Source organism: Urtica dioica, chromosome 3 (assembly GCF_054948205.1).
Source record: "Urtica dioica subsp. dioica isolate 48M chromosome 3, U.dioica_male_clone48M_v1_H2, whole genome shotgun sequence".
Taxonomy (NCBI): domain Eukaryota; kingdom Viridiplantae; phylum Streptophyta; class Magnoliopsida; order Rosales; family Urticaceae; genus Urtica; species Urtica dioica.
Genome location: NC_142758.1, coordinates 2,549,100 through 2,568,750, shown reverse-complemented (window position 1 = coordinate 2,568,750; position 19,651 = coordinate 2,549,100). Strand labels below are relative to the sequence as shown.

The 19,651-nt window shown below is 43.2% G+C and overlaps 3 protein-coding genes across 3 annotated transcripts; all 3 read right to left on the bottom strand.

Moving 5' to 3' along the window:
- Positions 1 to 6,595: 6,595 nt before the first annotated feature.
- On the bottom strand, positions 6,596 to 7,651 carry LOC149402041 (uncharacterized). Its single transcript, XM_089608223.1, has one exon. The coding sequence runs from the start codon at positions 7,649 to 7,651 to the stop codon at positions 6,596 to 6,598; it is 1,056 nt and encodes a 351-aa protein (XP_089464349.1).
- Positions 7,652 to 12,777: 5,126 nt separating this feature from the next.
- LOC149402040 (putative inorganic phosphate transporter 1-3) lies at positions 12,778 to 15,839 on the bottom strand. The gene is made up of 3 exons (XM_089609001.1): positions 15,801 to 15,839; positions 14,246 to 14,823; positions 12,778 to 14,115 (listed from the first exon to the last, which is right to left on the bottom strand). Exons 2-3 carry the CDS (start codon positions 14,778 to 14,780, stop codon positions 13,046 to 13,048), a joined length of 1,605 nt encoding a protein of 534 aa, XP_089465127.1. The 5' UTR covers positions 14,781 to 14,823; positions 15,801 to 15,839; the 3' UTR covers positions 12,778 to 13,045.
- A 1,818-nt stretch (positions 15,840 to 17,657) lies between these two features.
- Positions 17,658 to 19,253, bottom strand: LOC149402039 (uncharacterized). Its single transcript, XM_089608222.1, has 4 exons — positions 19,078 to 19,253; positions 18,439 to 18,938; positions 18,147 to 18,166; positions 17,658 to 17,972 (listed from the first exon to the last, which is right to left on the bottom strand). Exons 1-4 carry the CDS (start codon positions 19,251 to 19,253, stop codon positions 17,658 to 17,660), a joined length of 1,011 nt encoding a protein of 336 aa, XP_089464348.1.
- Positions 19,254 to 19,651: the final 398 nt, after the last annotated feature.

Here is a 19,651-nt window from a genome sequence, read left to right as displayed (position 1 = left end):
CTTCGCCCAGACTCTGGGGTTGACCCTTGCCCAGATGTGTCCGAATTTTGTTAGGATGGTGATGGGTTTGATAGTCGTGGCCTACGAGGAAAAGATCGAACTCACTTTGATGGATTTAGTCCGTCTTTGTGTGGTAACGGCGAACTCGAAACATGATCCAAAGTGTTTCTACCTCTTGAAGGCCGCGGGCAAGGGTGTGATCTCGGGCCTTCTTTCGAAGGACAAATTTTGGGGACGGCGATATTTTTTCTTTGCCGTGAACGAGCATTCACTCGGGGATCGAGCTCGTTCCTTCTCGTCAAAATGGGCGAGCTCGCCGAGTATGCATAAACTTTAGTTCGCCTGTATTTATACGTTTTTTTGCAATGACGTTTACTCATCATTCATCATATATTTTTTTTGTAGAGAAAATAAAAGCGCCATCCCAAGGAGTGGAGTTCACCGAGAAATTATCATTACCGCAGTTGGGCGAAGTAGAGTGGTCGAGCTTCACCCCTTACAGATTCATATCAGCCAAAGTTTAGCCTTTTCCACCGAATTTGTCAGGAAATTTAGAGGAAGGTTAGTTCAACTCGACGTCGTCCTCATTCTTTTGTTCGGTACCAATCGTCTTCGTTGTTTTCTTAAAATATATATTTATATATACATATATTTTTTATGCCCGGGAGGCGAGGAGACAAAAGAAGGGTCCCATCGCTGCGACTTTGACCCAGACTCCAGCTGCTCCTACGGACACTCCCGATGTCGAAGTGACCGGGGTTCGGTTGGTGTCCGAGATCCCAGTTGTTTTGGTGCCTTCTGACGAGGTACCTGAGGCAGCCGAGGACGTTCCTACAGGTGTCCAAGGAACCGAGGCTCCTGAGGCCAAGGAAGATCAAGTCCCAGAGATCGAGGATGACTGTCCTTAGGTGGCCAAGGTCGCGGGCGCGGCCAAAAAGGGGAAGATGCCAGCGAAACGAGTCCTTGAGGGGGGTGCTTCCGGAGAAAGGAAGAAGAAAAAGAGGAAATAGCTGGTTCCCGAGTCCGTCAGACAGAATGAGGAAGGGCCGACCCCTGAGGCTCATGTAGCTGTGGTGACTAGGGCAGACAAAGGCAAAGCTGCAGCTGAAGGAAGCAAGTCCTCCTCGAAGTCGAGGTCTGGAGGCCGAGATGATTCTGCCCCATCGGCGTCCCGGAAGAAGAAACACGTCATCAACTTCCATTACGCGCGGGATCACCTGTTGTGCGACGATATTTACTCCTCAGCGGGACTTCTTGACGGCAAGGTCGAGCAAGAGAAACTTGCCGAGGTTCAGAAGGGGACGGAGTCCCTTCAGGCCGAACTCCAGGGAATGAACGACAAGATTGCCACCCTCTAGGACGATCTCATAGCTAAGGATGCTTTGCTGGAGAGGTCGCACGGCAAGATTGAACGCCTTACCGACAAAGTTCAATTCTTGACGGTCGACCTAGAAAACAAGAAGGAGAAAATCAAAGGAAGGGCGGCTCGTTGTAGCGGCTTCGAGAGGGAGAGAAACAAGCTGGCGGCCGACTTGGGGGCTCGGGATAGAGAGCTCAAGGACGCTCTGGAAGAGATCGCTCGATTGAAGAGGACTGCGAAGGCAGAGCGAGATCGGGTGGTGCACGCGGCGAGGAAGGCGACCTCGCATAAGTATCGCGAACAGATACTCAAGCACCGAGCGCAGAAAGAAAAGATGGATGTGGCCGTCCTTATTCTCAAAAATCTCGAACAGTGCCGGGGGAACAGATAGCAGATTTCGGAAGCCATGAAGGGGGAGATCTCGGACTGGGTGGCCGAGATGAAGGACACTGAGGATGACATTACTCAGTACGAGGCCGACTTCGCGGCCGTTGCGATTCCTGCGGTCGATGAGATCCCGTTCACCCCATACTCCAACCGCTCTCCTGCCGACGTCTCTATGGCCGAGGACGAGACTGTCCTTAACGAGTATAGTTTGATGCTTGGCCTTTCTAACGAGGTTCTCAATGCGATTCCGGAGGGGAACGAAGAGATGGCGGCGTTCACGCCTACTCCGGAGCGTCGAGATGTTGAGGCCGAACCCCGCAACCAAGCCTGAGCCCGTCCTGCTATAATTATTTCTGTTTTTCTTTTTTTTAAGTATTTTTTTGTTTAGGGACCCGTGTGTTTTGGGCGAAGTTTTAATTGTTTTTTATACAATTATAGGGGGCTTCGGTACCCCTATTTTATTTGAATTTATATTATTCTTATATGCAATTTCGATTTCTATTAATTTTTGCCAAGTTTTTTATCTCCCCAAAATCTATTACGAATGCCTGGATGTTTATTCTTTCATTCAGTTCGTCCGGCCGATCTGAATACCATTAGTGTTTGATCCTGAGACAACTCGGATTGATATAATCTGTCAAGTCTTTCAGGTCGCCTGTAGGCCTAAAATGTTTCCCTTAAGTTTCAGATGATTTGCTAGGTCTTTTAGATCGCTAAAGAACTAAAAAGTTTCCTTTAGGCTGAGGTTTTGAATTGGTTCGTCGTTCGAGATCTGTTAATTTGTTCGGAGTATCGCCTATCCGAAGCGTTTCCCTTTAGATCTGAAGCCGAAGTCCACAAATAAATTTGGTTTTTAAGTCTTTTATACCGTCGGGGATCTAAAAAGTTTCCCTTAATATTTTCGGACGAGGTCGACTCGTGCGTGTGCGATCTTTGATGACGCTGTGAGATGTCGGCTCTCGCCAGAGTCCGTGAGGCATTTGCACTGCTAGCCTAGTCCGAGGTCGGGGTCTTTGGCCGAGATGCGAGCTCCGTGGCTCGAGTGGATAGAGGGACTGTGCCTGTGGTAAGAGGTTGCCTACGTACCCTTATGCAAGGATCAAGTCGGACGTAGTTCAATTCTTACTGCTTTCAGCAGTAGTATTTTTTGAGGTTCGAGACGTTCCATGATCTTAAAACCGGGATTCCGTTGAGTGTTTCAAGTTCATAAACGCTGGGATAGGTTACTCTGGTGACCCTATAGGGGCCTTCCCATTTTGCCCCGAGTTTTCCTGTGTTTGCCTCAGTAGTGTTTTGGAAGATTTTTCGGAGGACCAAATCCCCTATATCGAATCTTCTTGTGTTAACATCTTTGTTGTAGAATCTAGCGATGGATCGCCTATAACGGGATAACCGTGATAGGGCTGAATCTCGCTTTTCTTCCACAAGGTCTAAGGCATCGCATAGGGCCTCGTCATTTTTTGGATCATCCTCAGGTGCGAGTTTTACCCTAAGGGTTTGCACCTGATGTTCAATTGGGATGACAGATTCAACTCCATGGGCGAGGGAAAACGGAGTCTCCCATGTCGGTCTCCGCAGGCTGGTTCGGTACGCCCATAGCACACCTGGCAGCTCTTCTGCCCACCGCCTTTTCTTGGCATCGAGCCTTTTCCTTATGGAGTCGACTATGGTTTTATTTGTTGCTTCCGCGTGCCTGTTTCCTTGAGGATATTGTGGTGTTGACATTCTTACCTCAATGTTGTTATGGGAGCAAAACTTTCTAAACTTTTTCGATAGGAATTGTGATCCGTTGTTTGTTATGATCTCGTGGGGAGTGCCCTGTCGACAGATTATATTTTTCCAGATGAATGCGGTGACGTCGACGTCTTTTATCAAGACGAAGGCTACAGCTTCCACCCACTTTGAAAAATAATCTATTAAGATTAATAGAAATCTTAACCCGCCAGGGGCGACCGGCATTGGTCCCACAATGTCCATAGACCATTTCATGAACGGGTACGGAGCCGAGATAGAGGACAATTCTTCTGCGGGTCTTTTTATGTTGGGAGCGTGGCATTGGCATTGATCGCAGCGGCGCGAATGCGCCTCGCAGTCTGCCAGCATGGTCGGCCAAAAGTAGCCTTGCCTCTTTATTTTGATGGCAAGCGCTCGCCCGCCTGCGTGATTTCCGCATTCCCATTCGTGTATGTTTTCCAGGATTCGTTTAGACTCCTCCATCCCGACGCACTTGAAGTAGGGTCCTGCGAAGCTTCTTTTAAACAAGCTTCCATCTATGATGCAAAATTTCGCGCTTCTTAGCACGAGCTTGCGTTTTTCCATCTTATCGGACGGGACCGTACCAGTCGTGATGTAATGTAGAATTTCATCTCTCCAATCCCACTTTTCTATTGTAATGACCGCGGTAGTGGTTATGACAATGGAAGGTTGTTTGATTGTTTCGACTGGGATGATCCTTTTGAGGTCCGGATCCGAGGTGGATGCCAAGGCGGCCAACGCGTCGGCTGAAGTATTTTTCACCCCGAGGGATCTTAGTCAGGGAGAATTCTTCAAACTATTTTGTGAGCTCTTTTACGACTTTTAGGTAGGCTTCCATTCGCTCATCCCTAGTCTCGTATTCTCCGGAGTACTGGTTTGCCATGAGTTGGGAGTCGCAGAAAGCTTCTACTTTCTTTGATCCGACTGCGGTAGCCAACCTCAGTCCGGCGATTAGCGCTTCGTATTGGGCTTCGTTATTTGATGCGACAAAGTCGAGCCTGAATGACTGTTCTATAGTTTCACCGTGAGGAGACGTCAAGTGTATTCCTACTCATGCGCCCTGTTTTGATGACGCCCCGTCCACTTTAAGTGTCCAGGTGCCTTCGACTTCGGTCGTGGTGGGACTTTCCCTCGGGAGTTCGATGATGAAATCCGCTAAAACTTGCGATTTAGCGGCTGTTTTCACTCGGTACTCGATGTCGTATTCACTCAGTTCCACGGCCCACTTGGTTAATCTTCCCGATTGATTAGGGCTGTGCAGGAAACTTCTGAGCGGATGTGATGTCATTACTATTATGGCGTGAGATTGGAAGTATGGTCGAAGTTTTCGGGCAGCGGAAACGATGGCCAAGGCCTCCATGATAGGATATCGAGTTTCAGCGTCGACTAGCGACTTGCTTGTGTAAAAGATCGGTCTTTGGTCACCTTGCTCTTCTCTGACGAGTACTCCACTGACTGCCGCTTGAGATACTGCGACGTATAGATAGAGGGGCTCCCCTGCAACGGGTTTTGCCAAGATTGGGTGTGTCGATAGATACTCATTCAATTTTTTGAACGCCTCTTCGCATTTGTCGTCCCATTCAAGCTTCTTGTTTCCTTTAAGGAGCCGACAGAAAGGAAGACATTTATCTGTAGACCGAGAGATGAAGCGGTTGAGGGCAGCGATGCATCCCGTCAACCTTTGAACTTCACGCCTATTACGGGGTGAAGGCATCTCTCGCAAGGCGTGTAATTGATCCGGGTTAGCCTCAATTCCTCGCTGGGTCACTAAATACCCAAGGAACTTGCCGGATGATACTCCGAACGAACATTTGGTGGGATTGAGTTTCATTTTATATTTATTCAGTACCTCGAAACATTCCTCCAAGTGTCCTATGTGGTCATTCTCCCTTAAGGATTTTACCAACATGTCATCGATATACACTTCCATCGTTTTCCCTATCTTTTCTTTGAACATTTCGTTGACTAACCTTTGATAGGTGGCGCCAGCGTTCTTTAGTCCAAAGGGCATGAACTTGTAGCAATACGTGCCTCGGTCGGTGATGAAGGCTGTTTTTTCTTGGTCATCCGGATGCATTAAGATTTGGTTGTATCCTGAGAATGCATCCATGAATTAGAGGATTTTATGCCCCGCGGTCGCTTCGACTAGCTGGTCGATGTGAGGCAACGGGAAGCTGTCTTTGGGGCATGCTTTATTTAGATCAGTGAAATCGACACATACCCTCCACTTCCCATTTTTCTTCTTTACAACGACAGTGTTTTCCAGCCAATCCGGGTATTTCACTTCGCGGATTGAATCTGCATTGAGCAATCTTTCAACTTCGCCGTTGACTACCCGTGCCCTGTCGGGACCGAGCTTTCGTCTTTTTTGTTTTACAGGTTTAAAACTGGGATCGACGTTAAGTTGGTGAGACGTGACGTCGATGCTTATTCCCGGCATATCTTCGGTTGACCAGGCGAAGGTGGATTTGTTTTCTTTTAAGAAACAGATCAGTTCTCGCCTGATGCCACCTTTAAGCTTAGTTCCGATTCTGACACACTTGGAAGGATCGGAACCATCGAGTTGTACTTGGACCGTTAACTCAGTGCTTGGTGTATCAAGGGAGTCGGGGTTTTCTAGTGCAGATACGCTCTCAACCGACTCCACATTCATTAATTGCTATTGTTCTTCTTTGATTGTTTTAACGCAATGTTTATGGCTAGTGAGATAGCAGCTACGTGAGGTTGCCTGGTTACCTCGGATCTCTTTTATCCCCTCAGGCGTAGGGAAGCGAATACACTGATGAAAGGTTGAAGGCACAGCCCTCATCCTATGTATCCACGGTCTTCCCAAGATAATATTGTATGGGGAAAGACAGTCTAGTACTTGGAATTCTACTATTTTATTGATTTCATGTGTTTTTATGGGCAACCTGATCGTTCCTAAGGACGGGGTAGTGGAGCCATTGAAACCCGTCAAATGGGTTTGTTCCCTTTCAATCTCGTCTTCGTTGATTCCCATCCTAGCTAGGGTATCTTTGAAGATAAGATCTACTGAACTACCTGTGTCGATCAGAACTCTCTCGACCTCACAGTTAGACACGTCGATCGTGATTACGAGTGCGTCGTCATGCGGTTCGGTTGTCCCTTTTCTTCTTTCTCGGAGAACGAGATTTGAACATCTTGTTCTAATCTGATTTGGGTGGTTTGGTTACTCAACCGAAGATGATGTATTTTTATAGAGTTAACCGTTTCGTTGCAAAACTTTGAGCCGCCCATTATGAAGTCAACCCTGTGTTTTGCGACAATCGGCGGGGAGTTTTGTTCCCCTTCCTCCTCGGGTTTTGCTCTCTTGGGGGAGGGGTTGCCCCTTCCCCTGTTGTTGCTATTGAAGATTTTCTTCTTTGGCGGGGGTCCTAGATCAACATCTTTTAGTTCCCCCTTTGCATATTTCTCGGCTAAAGCCTTTCGCATGGTCTCACAATTAACTGTGTCGTGGCCGTTAGCCTTGTGGAAACTGTAATACGCATTGGGGTCCCGTGTCCATTTCTTAGCCTGGGGACCTCCCTCCTTAATGTCGTCACTGACATTGAGCGTATAATTAGGAGGGGCGTGCTGCTTTTTGGTGTGAGGTGCAGCGTCGTGGGGATTAATCCTGCGAGGGTTATTCCCAACATTTACGGGCATCACCCATGTATTGGAGGGTGGTTTCTTTTCGGCCGCACGTTGCCTCTCGTAGGAAGCAAATTCTTCTTCGGCATTTGCATAATATGCGGCCTTATGAATTGCATCCTCTAGTGTGAAGGGGCGGTTGACAGTCATTTCCAATTTCAGCTTTGAGTCGTGTCTTAATCCGTTTCTCAGAGAGGTTATGGCAAACTCGTGGCATACGTTGGAGATTTTCGAGAGTACGTCCTTGTAACAGATCATGTAATCCTTCAAAGATTCGTTCTCTCTCTGTTGGATCCCCCATAAGTCTGCTATGGTCAGATCGTCTTCCACGAACATCGAATAATGTTTCAAGAATGCAGCCGATAGCTTATCGAAACCATCAATGGAGTTTGGTTCGAGTTTGGAGAACCATTCCAAGGCGGGTCCGGACAAGCTTTCAGCGAATAGTTGGCAATACCCTGCCTCTAATTCTCTCTCGGAGAGCATAACCCATCCCATTGCGACTCTGAAGGACAATATAAAAGCTTTCGGACTCGAAGTGCCATTGTATCGTGGAAGGCGAACCTTTCCGGTATCTCCCAGTTGCACTTCAGTGATATATCTGGCGAAATGAGTTCGCTTGTTTCTTCAATAAGACGATCTATCTCGGGAGCCGAGCTGGTCGCAGAATGAAATTCTGAACGAACAGCTCTCAGTTCGGCCGCTATAGATTCCTTGAACCTGTCCAGGTCGGTCACACTGGGTTCGCCACCACGAAAGAGGCGAGGTCCCGATTGTGCCGGATTGACCGCGGTTGTATTTATCGGGCCATGACGGGTCTGATTCGTCATGCCAAAACGTTGGGGGTGAATGTTTGATAGGTCGCTGGAGGGTGAGGTCTCGAATCAGTCGGGAAAGACCCGGACGGTGCTCCCCCGAGCGGAGGTGGAGGGAGTCCGGAAGGATCGATCGTGACTTCTGTCGCGACCTCGCCAGAAGTCCCTCCAAGCTGAAAGCTTGTGATGGGCGACTGGTCTGTTCCTCGGGTGACCTGTATCCCAGAGAAATCCAGACGGACTCCGGGAGGGATAGCTCGGCTTTGCACAACCGAGGTTGCTTGGCGAGCTGATTCAGAGGCGGTCATATCTCCGGATCCCACTTGAGGATCCGGAGTGTTTTGAGGAGTCGAGAGAGTATTCAACCGGTCATTAAGAGCACGGTTGGTCTCGGCTTGCTCATCTATCTTTTTGGTCAGCATATCCAGGATTGCCCTGATCCCCGGGGGGATCTCCTCTCCGGATTCGTAATGAGTCGGAGTGGAAGACATGAAAATTTCTTTTTTCTACGAACTGGTTCTTCCGAGGTTGATCTTTCTAAAAATTTCCCACAGACGGCGCCAAATTATTGATGTCGATTTTTAGATCGACCAAAAATCAGTTTAAAGGGGACTTAGAAAGATTTCGTATAAGAAACAATTTTATAACAACAAATTATAATAATATACGAATATTAATTGATTTTATTTATATAAGGAGAATTACAAAGGGACGAGGTGACGAACTCAATAAGTCGAGCTCAAGACTGTGAATACAGGAATACAAAATAGAATCTATTGGAAAATGAGAGCTTGCGTGTGTGAAAATCGTCCTATCCTCTTCTATTTATAGGCGAAATGGAACCTTCGGGCCGAAGACACGTGTCCTCAGATCCATACTCCTCTCCAAGGCTGAAGTCGTCCAAGATCCGTTCTTCGCGGCGTAGTCCACTCTTTGATTGACCAATCCTTCTGATCGAGAAGACGTGGTCGAGCTGGAGTCCATCGAGGCGGGAAGTGTCGCTGATCTTGGGCCGATCTGCTGAGAGTGAATTGGGCCCGTAATTGATTTCGTGGGCTAGTCTTCAAACTGACTATGGGCTTCAGTTGGGTCAAAGCCCAACCCGAAATAATATTAAATATTTGAATTCTTATACCCCCACAACAAGCATGCGGCAATTCATGGGGTTTGTCGAAGACCGCCCGGTATCGCTGCAGTAAACCCTTAGCTTCTACTGGTAGCTGGTCTTCAAGCACGGTGAACTCATTCGGGGTTGTGGCTTGTTGGTGGGGTTCAATCGCCGAGGAAAGTTCGTACATGGTGCTGATCGAGTCACTGCAAAGCATAGCCGTGAACTGAGGGTGCAAAACTTTCCTTGATTTGCTTGGTTTATTCCCTTCAAGCTTCACCATCTCGCCTTGCCACATAAATTCCATGGTGAGCACGTCGTTGTCATGTAGACATGGGCCCAAGGTCAGCCACTGATTTTCGAGGACGATATCGAGCCCCCAAATTGGTAAGACAAACGTGTCCACGAGAAAATACTTCCCTTGCAGCAACAACGAAACCCCGACACATCATTTATTGTAAATCAAGTACTTCCCATTGCCCATATACACTTGGAAACGCTTAGTCGATTCCCTAGTCATTTCAAGTTTGTCAACTAATGCCTCTTGGATGAAATTGTTACTGCTCCCACTGTCGATCAAAACTTCAAGGCGCTCGTTGATGTGTGTCGTGACGATATGAAAGATGTCTGGGTTTGCTGAATTAGTCGAGGCATTCAAACTGACCTCGACCTTGTCTTCATCGTCGGAGTCTGGAGAGAGCAACTTGATTTCCTCACCAACAAGGTCCGAAGGATCTTCGGTCATCATCATGAACATTCGATTCTTGCACCGATGGTTGAAGCTGATTTTCGTCGCACTTGAAGCATAAACCCTTCTCACGATTCGCTAGCATCTCCGTTGGGCTCAAACGCTTCATTGAAAGCCTATTTTTTGCCAGCGCCCGTCGATATGAGGGAAGGAGTAGCGGGCGTACCGCTCAAGAGTCTCGGAGCCCCACATCTGCCCGGAGCGTCGGCAAGAGTCCGAGATCCATCACGGCGCTGGCCATTGATCCAATCATCATGACGATCTTCAAACAATTGAGAGTTCATCATTGCATGGGGGAGTGAATGTGGTGGGTTCAGCAACAACTCCTGATGGATCTCCGGTTTCACACCTTAAATCAAAAAATTCATAAACAATGAGTTAGTTATTCTAGTGATTCGCAACATTAGAGCTTCAAAGTTGCATCGAAATTGAGCAATCGTACCTGTTTGGTTCAGTTTGGCTATGCGACCCAACGGGTCATCCTAAACTGACAAACTGAATCGAGCATGAAGCTGAGTCAGAAACGCATCCCACGTGGTAAAACCACCGCTGCGCTCCATCCACTGATACCACATTGAGGCGTTGCCGTCGAGATGAAAGGAGATGACAGAGGGACGAGTAGCTGGTTGGACATGATGCAGATCAAAGAATTTATCAATCTTGTATATCCAATCATCCACGTTGGAGCCATCAAAGCGAGGATCCCACGTGGTAAAACCACTGCCGCGCTCCATCCACTGATACCACGTCGTGGCTTGCCGTCGAGATGAAAAGAGACGACAGAGAGACGAGTAGCTGGTTAGACATGGGGCAGATCGAAGAATTTATCAATCTTGTATATCCAATCATCCAAGTTGGAGCCATCAAAGCGAGGAACGTCCACGCGAAGGATTCGCATCAGCGGGTTTAGATCTGGGCTTTGAGGTTTGGCGATCGATGGTTAGCGCATTCTGACTACCGGTCAAGGTGCGACCACCACCGACGGAGGCTCCTCGGTCGGTGAAGAGCTCGCGGAAGCTCGATCCGGGCACTGTGGGGTCGAGAGCTGGGAGATCTGAGCAACGGTCAAGGTCCGGTGAAGCTCCACCATCGCTAGAAGATGCTCCTGTTGAGCCATCGACGAGGATCCGTGCTCCTCCAACAGCGTTGTGAAGTGTTCACGCTGCTCGTGACGTTGGGCGTGCGATATTCGCAGAATTTGGCCTCCATGGATTGAACCAGAGCAATCACGGGCTTCACATCTGCGGGTCTTTGGGGAGCGGTTAATTCCAGCTGGCATTTGAATCATCTATCAGGCTAGAGATTTCACTCTAAGTTCAAAATTATTTTTCAACGCGTATAGGTGGATATGTTTCTTCAATTCAAGTTTGTTTTCAAACTGCTGCCCAATATATATTTCTTCTGAGCTACCTGTTACTTTCAAAGGTTAGTTAAACAATAATTTAACAGATTTTACTTGAAAATTTAAATCCACTTAAATCACGCATGTAGAAGAATGACTTGGATAACGACTCGGTTCTTCCTTCACAACATCATCGGCGGTGAACTCGGGTGCTTTCCTTGAATAACGAATGATAGGTGATCCGATCATCGGAGGCTTACGCTGGCAATGACCCGATGGTTCACAATGACCCGTTGGTACTGTAAAAGTTTCCACAAACTCTTCATATTCTTCCAGATTAGCGAATTCTTTAAATTCTTTACCTCTACCATTGTTATCTCCATAATCTCTGTCACCTTCGTATTCATCACCTTCGCCACCATCGTATTCATCACCTTCTTCACTATTGTGTCCATCATATTTGTCACAGTTATGATTAGAATCTCTATCATGCCTGTATACTTTTCACCGTTTTTGGCACCCTTGTACTCGTTAATCAAGTCACCGTCACAGCCACCGTCTTCATTTTCAATTATAGGATCATTTTTTCGATCCTCGATAACAAGAATATTTCGTCTCTTCTTCGGTTCATTGCAAGACACCTTCCAACTTCCACAACTTTCCATTTAAATACTCCTCGATACGCAATAGGCGTAATGATCTGTTTCGGTACCAAACTTACACAAATGGAAATCTATTACGATATTTATGCTTCATAAAATGCGAAACATCACCATTGTCCTTCAAAATGGTAGGACCCAGCGGAATTGTACCCATTGTGTGTGGGACTTCGAGTTTTCAATCGAACACGAATCTGTCTAACTCGAGCTTCTCTTATATAAAACCTACTAACTCCGTGTACATTCTCTTTCGAAACATCGAATGCATGCGTATCTGCATTGGTGAACCTCCATAGGTGTCCTTCCTTCTCCGAAGTGCCGTTTACCATGATAAAAACTGCAAAAAACAGTCAAACTATGTAAAACTAGCTTATCCATCATACATCATCGTACAACATTGCATCGTATAGAATCTTATAACATCGTACAGACTATAATTTTTTCCCCAAATTTCATCGTACAAAAAGTTGAATCTCATCATACCATATCGTATACCATCGTACAAAAAAATTAAAACCCATATTTTTTTACTATGTTTTTTAGATCTGATCGATTTTTATCGTTACATTCTATCATATACAATCAAAAACTTATTAAAAATGATTATGTTAGTAATCTTACCCATGATTCCTTTGAAATCCACTGAAGTAGAGAGGATTCGAGAGTGAGAGAGAAGATTGAAGTGAAAAACTGATGAGAAATGAATGAGTGAATGAGGTATAGAGTTCAGAAGGATATTTTTGTCCGATTTTGGGTCAAAAGTCCAGTTTTAGATATTTTTCAAAGTTAAGGTCTAATCTTGATATTTAATCAACTATTGAGCCCAATTAATGAAATTTCTCAACATAAACTAACGTGTTATTTAGCAACAATTTATATTAGCTTTCTCTAATGAATTAAGTTTGAATATTATAATTCTTTCTTAGAATATGAAATTAAACTCGAATAGGGTAAAAATGATGTTCTATATTCCTTAGATTGTGTTCTATTCATAGAATAGATGCTACTGATAATTACTCGGCAAAAGAAAGTACAATGGATCGTTTTGTTACTTTTTAAGGGGCAGCTTAGATGTATCTTTCTTTACAAAAAAGTACAAACACAAAAAGAACAAAGAAAAACTTACAAGCATGCAAATTTCTATATAAAAGAAAAAATATATGTTGTCACAAAACATTGTAACGACCTCTATTGATTCAACCATTATTAGCAGTACTACTTCAAACCGGATTAACAGCCTTTGACGTCGTGTTCTGCTCGCCGTCGTCGTTCTCTCCGGTCAACTCTTCCAGCGATTTTCCCTTTGACTCCGGCACCAAGAAAGTGAACAACATTCCCAAAAAGTTAATGACTCCGAGCATGATCAAAGAGTTCTTGATCCCGATCCCGGTTGGGTAACCTGCATCCACCTTCTTCGGATCCGTGCTTTGCGCTGCATATAGGAACCCAAATGCACCGACTATGGCCCCGGCTTTTCCCGAAGCCGCAGATATTCCGTGACAGGTTGACCTAAGCCTGGCCGGGAAGATCTCGGCCGGGACAATGAACGTGGTAGCGTTGGGACCAAAATTAGCAAAGAAGAAAGTCAACGAGTACATGATCACAAACCCTATATGGTTATCCTTCTGGGTCCAGTGGTGATAAGGGATGGCTAGAGCAAACATGAAGACGGTCATGAAGAAGAAGCCCATGAGTTGGATCGCGAAGCGGCCCATGTAGTCGATGAGCGCAACAGTGAACCAATACCCGGGGACGGTGCTGAAGAGTGCGATAAGAGTTTGGGCTCTGGCGATCTTGTAAACCTCGTGGATGGCGTTCATAGTGTTGGCCGGCGGAATCCAACCGATCCCGGTGAAGATGTCCTTCTGGAAGAGGTTCTGACTGTAGAAGGCGATGTCCAAGAGGAACCACGTGGTGGTGGTCCCGAGCAAGTGAAGGCCGTGGCGGCGCGCGAATTGCGGGGAGAAGAGGCCAAAGCTGTTGGCGGTCGAGGTGGCTAGCGCTTGGACCTTCTCTTCGTCGGCCTCGAGCTCGACTTGGAGGACTTTGGACATGTCGGCCGCGGCCAGCTGGGCGTTCTTTGCCACGAGGGCCGTGTAACGGGCAGTTTCCGGCATCTTCATGCGCCAGTAGTATGTGAGGGCCGCCGGAAAGGCACCGAAGATGACAATAATGCGCCAAATGTAGTCCGCCTGTGGAGGCAGGGACGCCACCCGGTCGACTGCGTACGGCGGCGCCGGAAAACTCTTGTCAAATGCCGTCGACACGATCAGGGCCACAATCCCACCACCTGAAAGATATTTATTATTTGTTTAGTATGATTATTGTACCAATCCTCATGATTGAAATTAAAAAGAAAAAGTCAAACCCAGAAAGCTATCAAAACAGTGCTATGGCGTATAAGAGAATAAAAACCTTACCTAGAATTCCGAAGCCCTGCATCGCAAACACAGCAGCGATAAACGCGCCACGTGTCTTCTTATTGGCGTACTCGGACATGATCGTGGCGGAGAGCGGGTAGTCACCGCCGATGCCGAAGCCAAGCCAGAACCGGAAAAAGCAGAGAGTGGCCACCACGGCCTTTGGCGTGCTTCCGAGGGAGAGCCCCGATCCGACGGAGCAGATGACCATGACAAGAAGCGTGAGTCCGTACACTCTCTTCCTCCCCATCTTATCGCCGAGCCACCCGAAGAAGAGCTGCCCCGCCAGAGTCCCGCAGAAAGCCACGCCGTTCACCGCCGCAGCCACGTTTGGCGGGAGCGAGCCCGGCTTGGCCGACGTGAGGTCGGTGTAGTAGATCCGGCCCAGGAGCTTGGTGACGAGCGAGACGCAGAAGAGGTCGTAGGCGTCAGTGAAAAATCCCATTCCGGCGATGACTATGGCCGTGAAATGGTACCATTGAGTTTTCGCCACGTCGAGTGCGTTAAGCACTCCCATCGTTTGTTCTCCCGCCATGACTGATTGTGATCAGTACTGTCCGTTTCTCTTCCGTTTTTGTCTGTATATTTTGACAAGAAGATTAGGTTATTTTATTGCTTATAATTTCTGGCAGTTTGTTGATAAGCTTATGAGTTTAAGATATGTTGAAAAATTAAGTGAAACACGGTAACTTTATTTGACTTCGTGTTTTGTTTTCTTCTAACTCACTGTTAATTTGATTACTAATTTATTTCTTTTGAGGGTAATGAAAATCATTTTAAATATTGCAAGATTCCAGTCGCTGATTGACTTATTTGTTCGAGTTATTTCTATTACTTAATTAATATTATTACGGAAATTGAAAAATGATGAGTCACCATGAATCATGCGATGCAGTTAATCGACTAGGTCAACTAGGGATATTAAAACAATTAGTAACTACATATAGCTGTGTTTGCCTGCAATGTTATAAATGCTTCTAGTTATTAAAAAAAAGTATAGTAACTACAAGTTACAACTATTGATAAGCACATCAATCTATATAAAAGAATACGTAAATAAAATTAAGAATCTAAAATAACTACCAAGCTTATCGCTAAAAGAATTAACTGCGTCTCTTGTATATAGAATAAGAAAAAGCACCTAGGACGACAAAATCTCACTTTGGTGTATCATTAAATCGTAAAAACACTCGAGAAATATAGAAATAAGGGAACTAATAAATTAACCCTAGTCCAAAGCTATTCTTCAATATAAGACAAGTGCACTCAAATACATATTTGAAGATATGATAAAAGAGAATAAAAGATTATTTACAATATATGTGTATAAAGGTAATGACGCGAGACCTTGTATACGTACTATTACACTTTATTGAGGTTTAACAAACAAAATAATCCAGACAACCATGGGAAATTTATTTTTGACATCTTTCAATTATGCACAAAAAGCATCTGAAAAGAAACAATGTTGTTTGAAAAGAATGAAAATAAAAAAGAAAAATCAAAGAAGAGACGCTTAAGAGAGAGAAATAATTGGAGCCACATGTAGACTGACCTTCTATTCGAGAGAAGTGTGTACGTATTTGAATGACTCGTGGAAGAGATATAATTCTCTACTGCTCGGAGACATATATATACTGGAGCAAGGTCATTTTATAAATATATGTTTATATACTGGAATCATTTTGGCATCTAATGGCTAAAAAGTCAACACCCCCCCGGATCTCTCACGCACGTTAAAAAAAACAGAAAATTAAAAAAATAACTTATTTAAATGTTTGATATTATTAAATAACCAACGTTTAGTAAATCTTAGATAAATAGTCACTTTAAGATGTAAATATTAAATAAATAGTCAATGTTTAATATATGAAAGTGTCTATTTAACAATGTCAAACGTTTTTCTAATAAACTCTTAAAAAAATCATTAAACCGAATTATCGTAGTGGATAAAAAGGAATACAAATATCAAATCTTTTTAAAACCATTTTCGCATTATTTAACTATATCCTCTAGAGATTTCGTTGTGCATGAACACAACTGGAATCCAAAACAAAAGATCATAGCGCGATTGAAGTTTAATATCATCGAAACAATCAAGTCAGGACTGAAAAATAGTTGTGTTTACAATGTACGACTTCCAAATAATGTCAGGTAATCTAAAAACTTGTGATGTTATTAAGTTAGATTAATCTGAATAACAACTTAATAGTTGTTAATAGTCAAATAACAATGTATGGTAATTATATATATTTTTGGGAAAATATTATTAATAAATGGTAATAACTAAGTTTATAACCCACTTTACAGGATTGAAGTGCGGTCCGATACCTAGAACCCAAGACAGGTCTCCTATTGTTAACATGCCTCCTATTTGAACATTCTTATTTTTCTTAGTTGAAAACTCCTGTTTTTGAATTTGGTTAGTAACTATTAGTAAGTCACCGGGTAGTAACTGTTAATAATACATTCAAATAATAAAAAATAATAAACAAAGTGCATCATTTACAACAACACTAATGTTGTTGGAACCGTAAGTTTGGAATAATAAAACTTTTGTTTGATTGGGAATGAAAAGTATAGGCATGTTAAAAACGAATTTTTCTGATATCTAAAAACGAATTTGTAAAAACAAGACCTTTATTTAAATATTACTAAAATGTTAAAATTGTAAAATAAAATAAGAGATTTGTAACTAATTAGGCCACTTTAAACATGTGATTTTGGATCTAGCCTATGTTTGACAATTTTTAGGGATATAGCCAAATGACTTATGTGGCAATAATTAAGGTCTTATTTGCCCTTATTTATTAATAAATTCGTCACTTTCTCTCTCCTATTTTTTTTCAAATAATTTTTTTTCATCAAAACTTCAAAAATTTGTATCTTTCTCATACGAACTCGAAATTGAGTGATTTTAAATCCTACAAATTCGTGGCATCGAGATCTTCAAATATAGACCCATTTATTTTTTTTTTGATAATTTCAAAAAATTTCAGTTATTTCCATATTTAAAATAGATTTTTCTACATCTATGGTATTAAACATTATTTTTCATCAAACACAATGGATCTATTTTTGAAGATCTCGGCGTCACGAATCTGTAAGATTTAGAATCACTCAATTTCGAGTTCATATGAGATATATATGGTTTTTTTAAGTTTTATGTAAAAAAAATGTAGGAAAAAAATAAGAAAGATAAAATGATGAATTTATTAATAAATAAGGGTAAATAAGACCTTAATTATTGCCACATAATCATGTTGGCTATTTCCCTAAAAATTGTGAAACATAGACTAAAAACAAATTTTATAGTTTCATTTTGGCCATTTCGCTACAATGCCCATAAAATAACATGAAAAAAAACCAAACAAGTAACAAAGTTTGAAAAAAAAATATAATCAAACGACAACTATTTGCAACCCCTTTTGTTGTGACCCGGTTTCTCACAACTTCCACAACGTACATGGTATGGTTGGAAAAGCTCATGTTTGGATCGATATCTCTTCATCTTCGGACGACCAAATTGCCTCTTTAAAATTGGTGGTGGAATTACTTCGTCGTCATCCAACAAATGCCAATCACCATCGTGTTCTATTGGAAACACATCTTGTGAGTAGATAGCTTCGTAGTTCTTCTGTGTGTAGTAATCAGGCACAAAATCAATTGGCTTCAAATTCCTCCGATACAATGCGACGGCCGCATTAGTGCAAGGAAAATCATCTAACTGCCAAACACAACAAGTATTTTGTTTGCAATATCAACAATCCTGTGGAAACTACCCTCGATCATCTCGAACTGGTTATCATTAATGATATTGACCTACAATTCCATAAACAATTAACAATTAATACGCGTAATTAATAATGATTTCACAAAAAAATCACAGAATTATACTTACCTCTATTGTTCTTGAATATTCTTCAGAATTGAATAAAGCTCCAAAATCAAGTTCGGTAAGACCCGATGACAACAATTAGTGCCCTTTTTCATAGAACCATTTTTGAACTTTACAACGCCAATACAACACTAAACAAGCACGAGATAGCTGCGAGCTTCCTTTAGCACCGAGTTTAAACATTCAGAAATGTTAGTCGTCATAACATTGAATCTCCTACCCGGGAATTGACTTCGAGTCCATAGAGTAGGATTTGCATCCATGAGATAATTTTATAAGTCAGGGCTTGTCTCACCAATTTCATTCAACCAGTAATTGAAATCTTTGTGCGTATAAGCCTTAACACAATTATAGAACAATGGTTGGATAAAAGATTCAAACTTTGCTTTAACGTTTGCCCACAAGTGTTGCATACAAACATCATAGGTTGCCTCCGGAAATACATTGCGGACAGCTTTCGGGATCGATGAATTCCTATCAGAAACAATTACCACCTCATCTCTAACATTGAACGCACCACGAATGTGAGTCATGAACCAATGCCAAGCTCTGTCATTCTTAGAATCAACGATCATAAATGCCAACGGAAATAAATGATTATCTCTGTCTTCAGCCGTGGCCAAAAACAAAGTCCCATGCGATTTTCCTTTGAGAAAAGTGCCATCAACAGATATTACCAGGCGGACATACTTCCATCCATGTATAGAAGCACCAATGGCTAAGAAAAAGTATTTCAAATTCCCATCATCATCGGTTTCAGTAAGTGTGCATGTTCCTGTTATACGTGGGTAATAACTGTTAATAATATAGTCAGATAATAAAAAGTAATATTCGAATTGCATCATTCAAAACCTTCAGATAATTACTGTTAATAATATAATCAGATAATAAAAAGTAATAAACAATGTGCATCATTCAAAAGTAATAACTATACCTAGATTTTTTTTCCTGAATCATCGATCCCACAGTACGTAAATGTGAATATGACTTCTCAAAATCAACCCGAAGATCATTCAAAACTTTCACACGCACCTTCCATGCCATAGAATAACTAATTTCTACATTGAATTGGGTACGCATAATCTCCGCCACATCCTGTGGTATAATCATGTCTGCTATACAACCCGAAAAATCAGGTTTGAGACACTTATTGATCAGGGACGCTGAAGCTTGTTTATGGCGATGAATAATGTTCTTCCCAAAACAAGAATGCACTTTCACAAAAGTCTTAACTACCCAGAATTTAGAATCCGGACAAACATTAGCATTCAACTTCCAAGAACAGTCAGAATTAATACATGTGACACTATACAATGTCTTGCTCGATCTCCTGACTCTAAACTGAAAATTGTTTCTCATCGCCAACATACTAATAGCCATAACCAAAATATTTTTACTCATAAACAGATTATTGACATTGAAATCAACGTTCATGGGTAAATTTTTCAAAGTCTTGTCATCAACCAAAACAATATCATCGTGAATTTCATCATGCTCAGAAGATAATG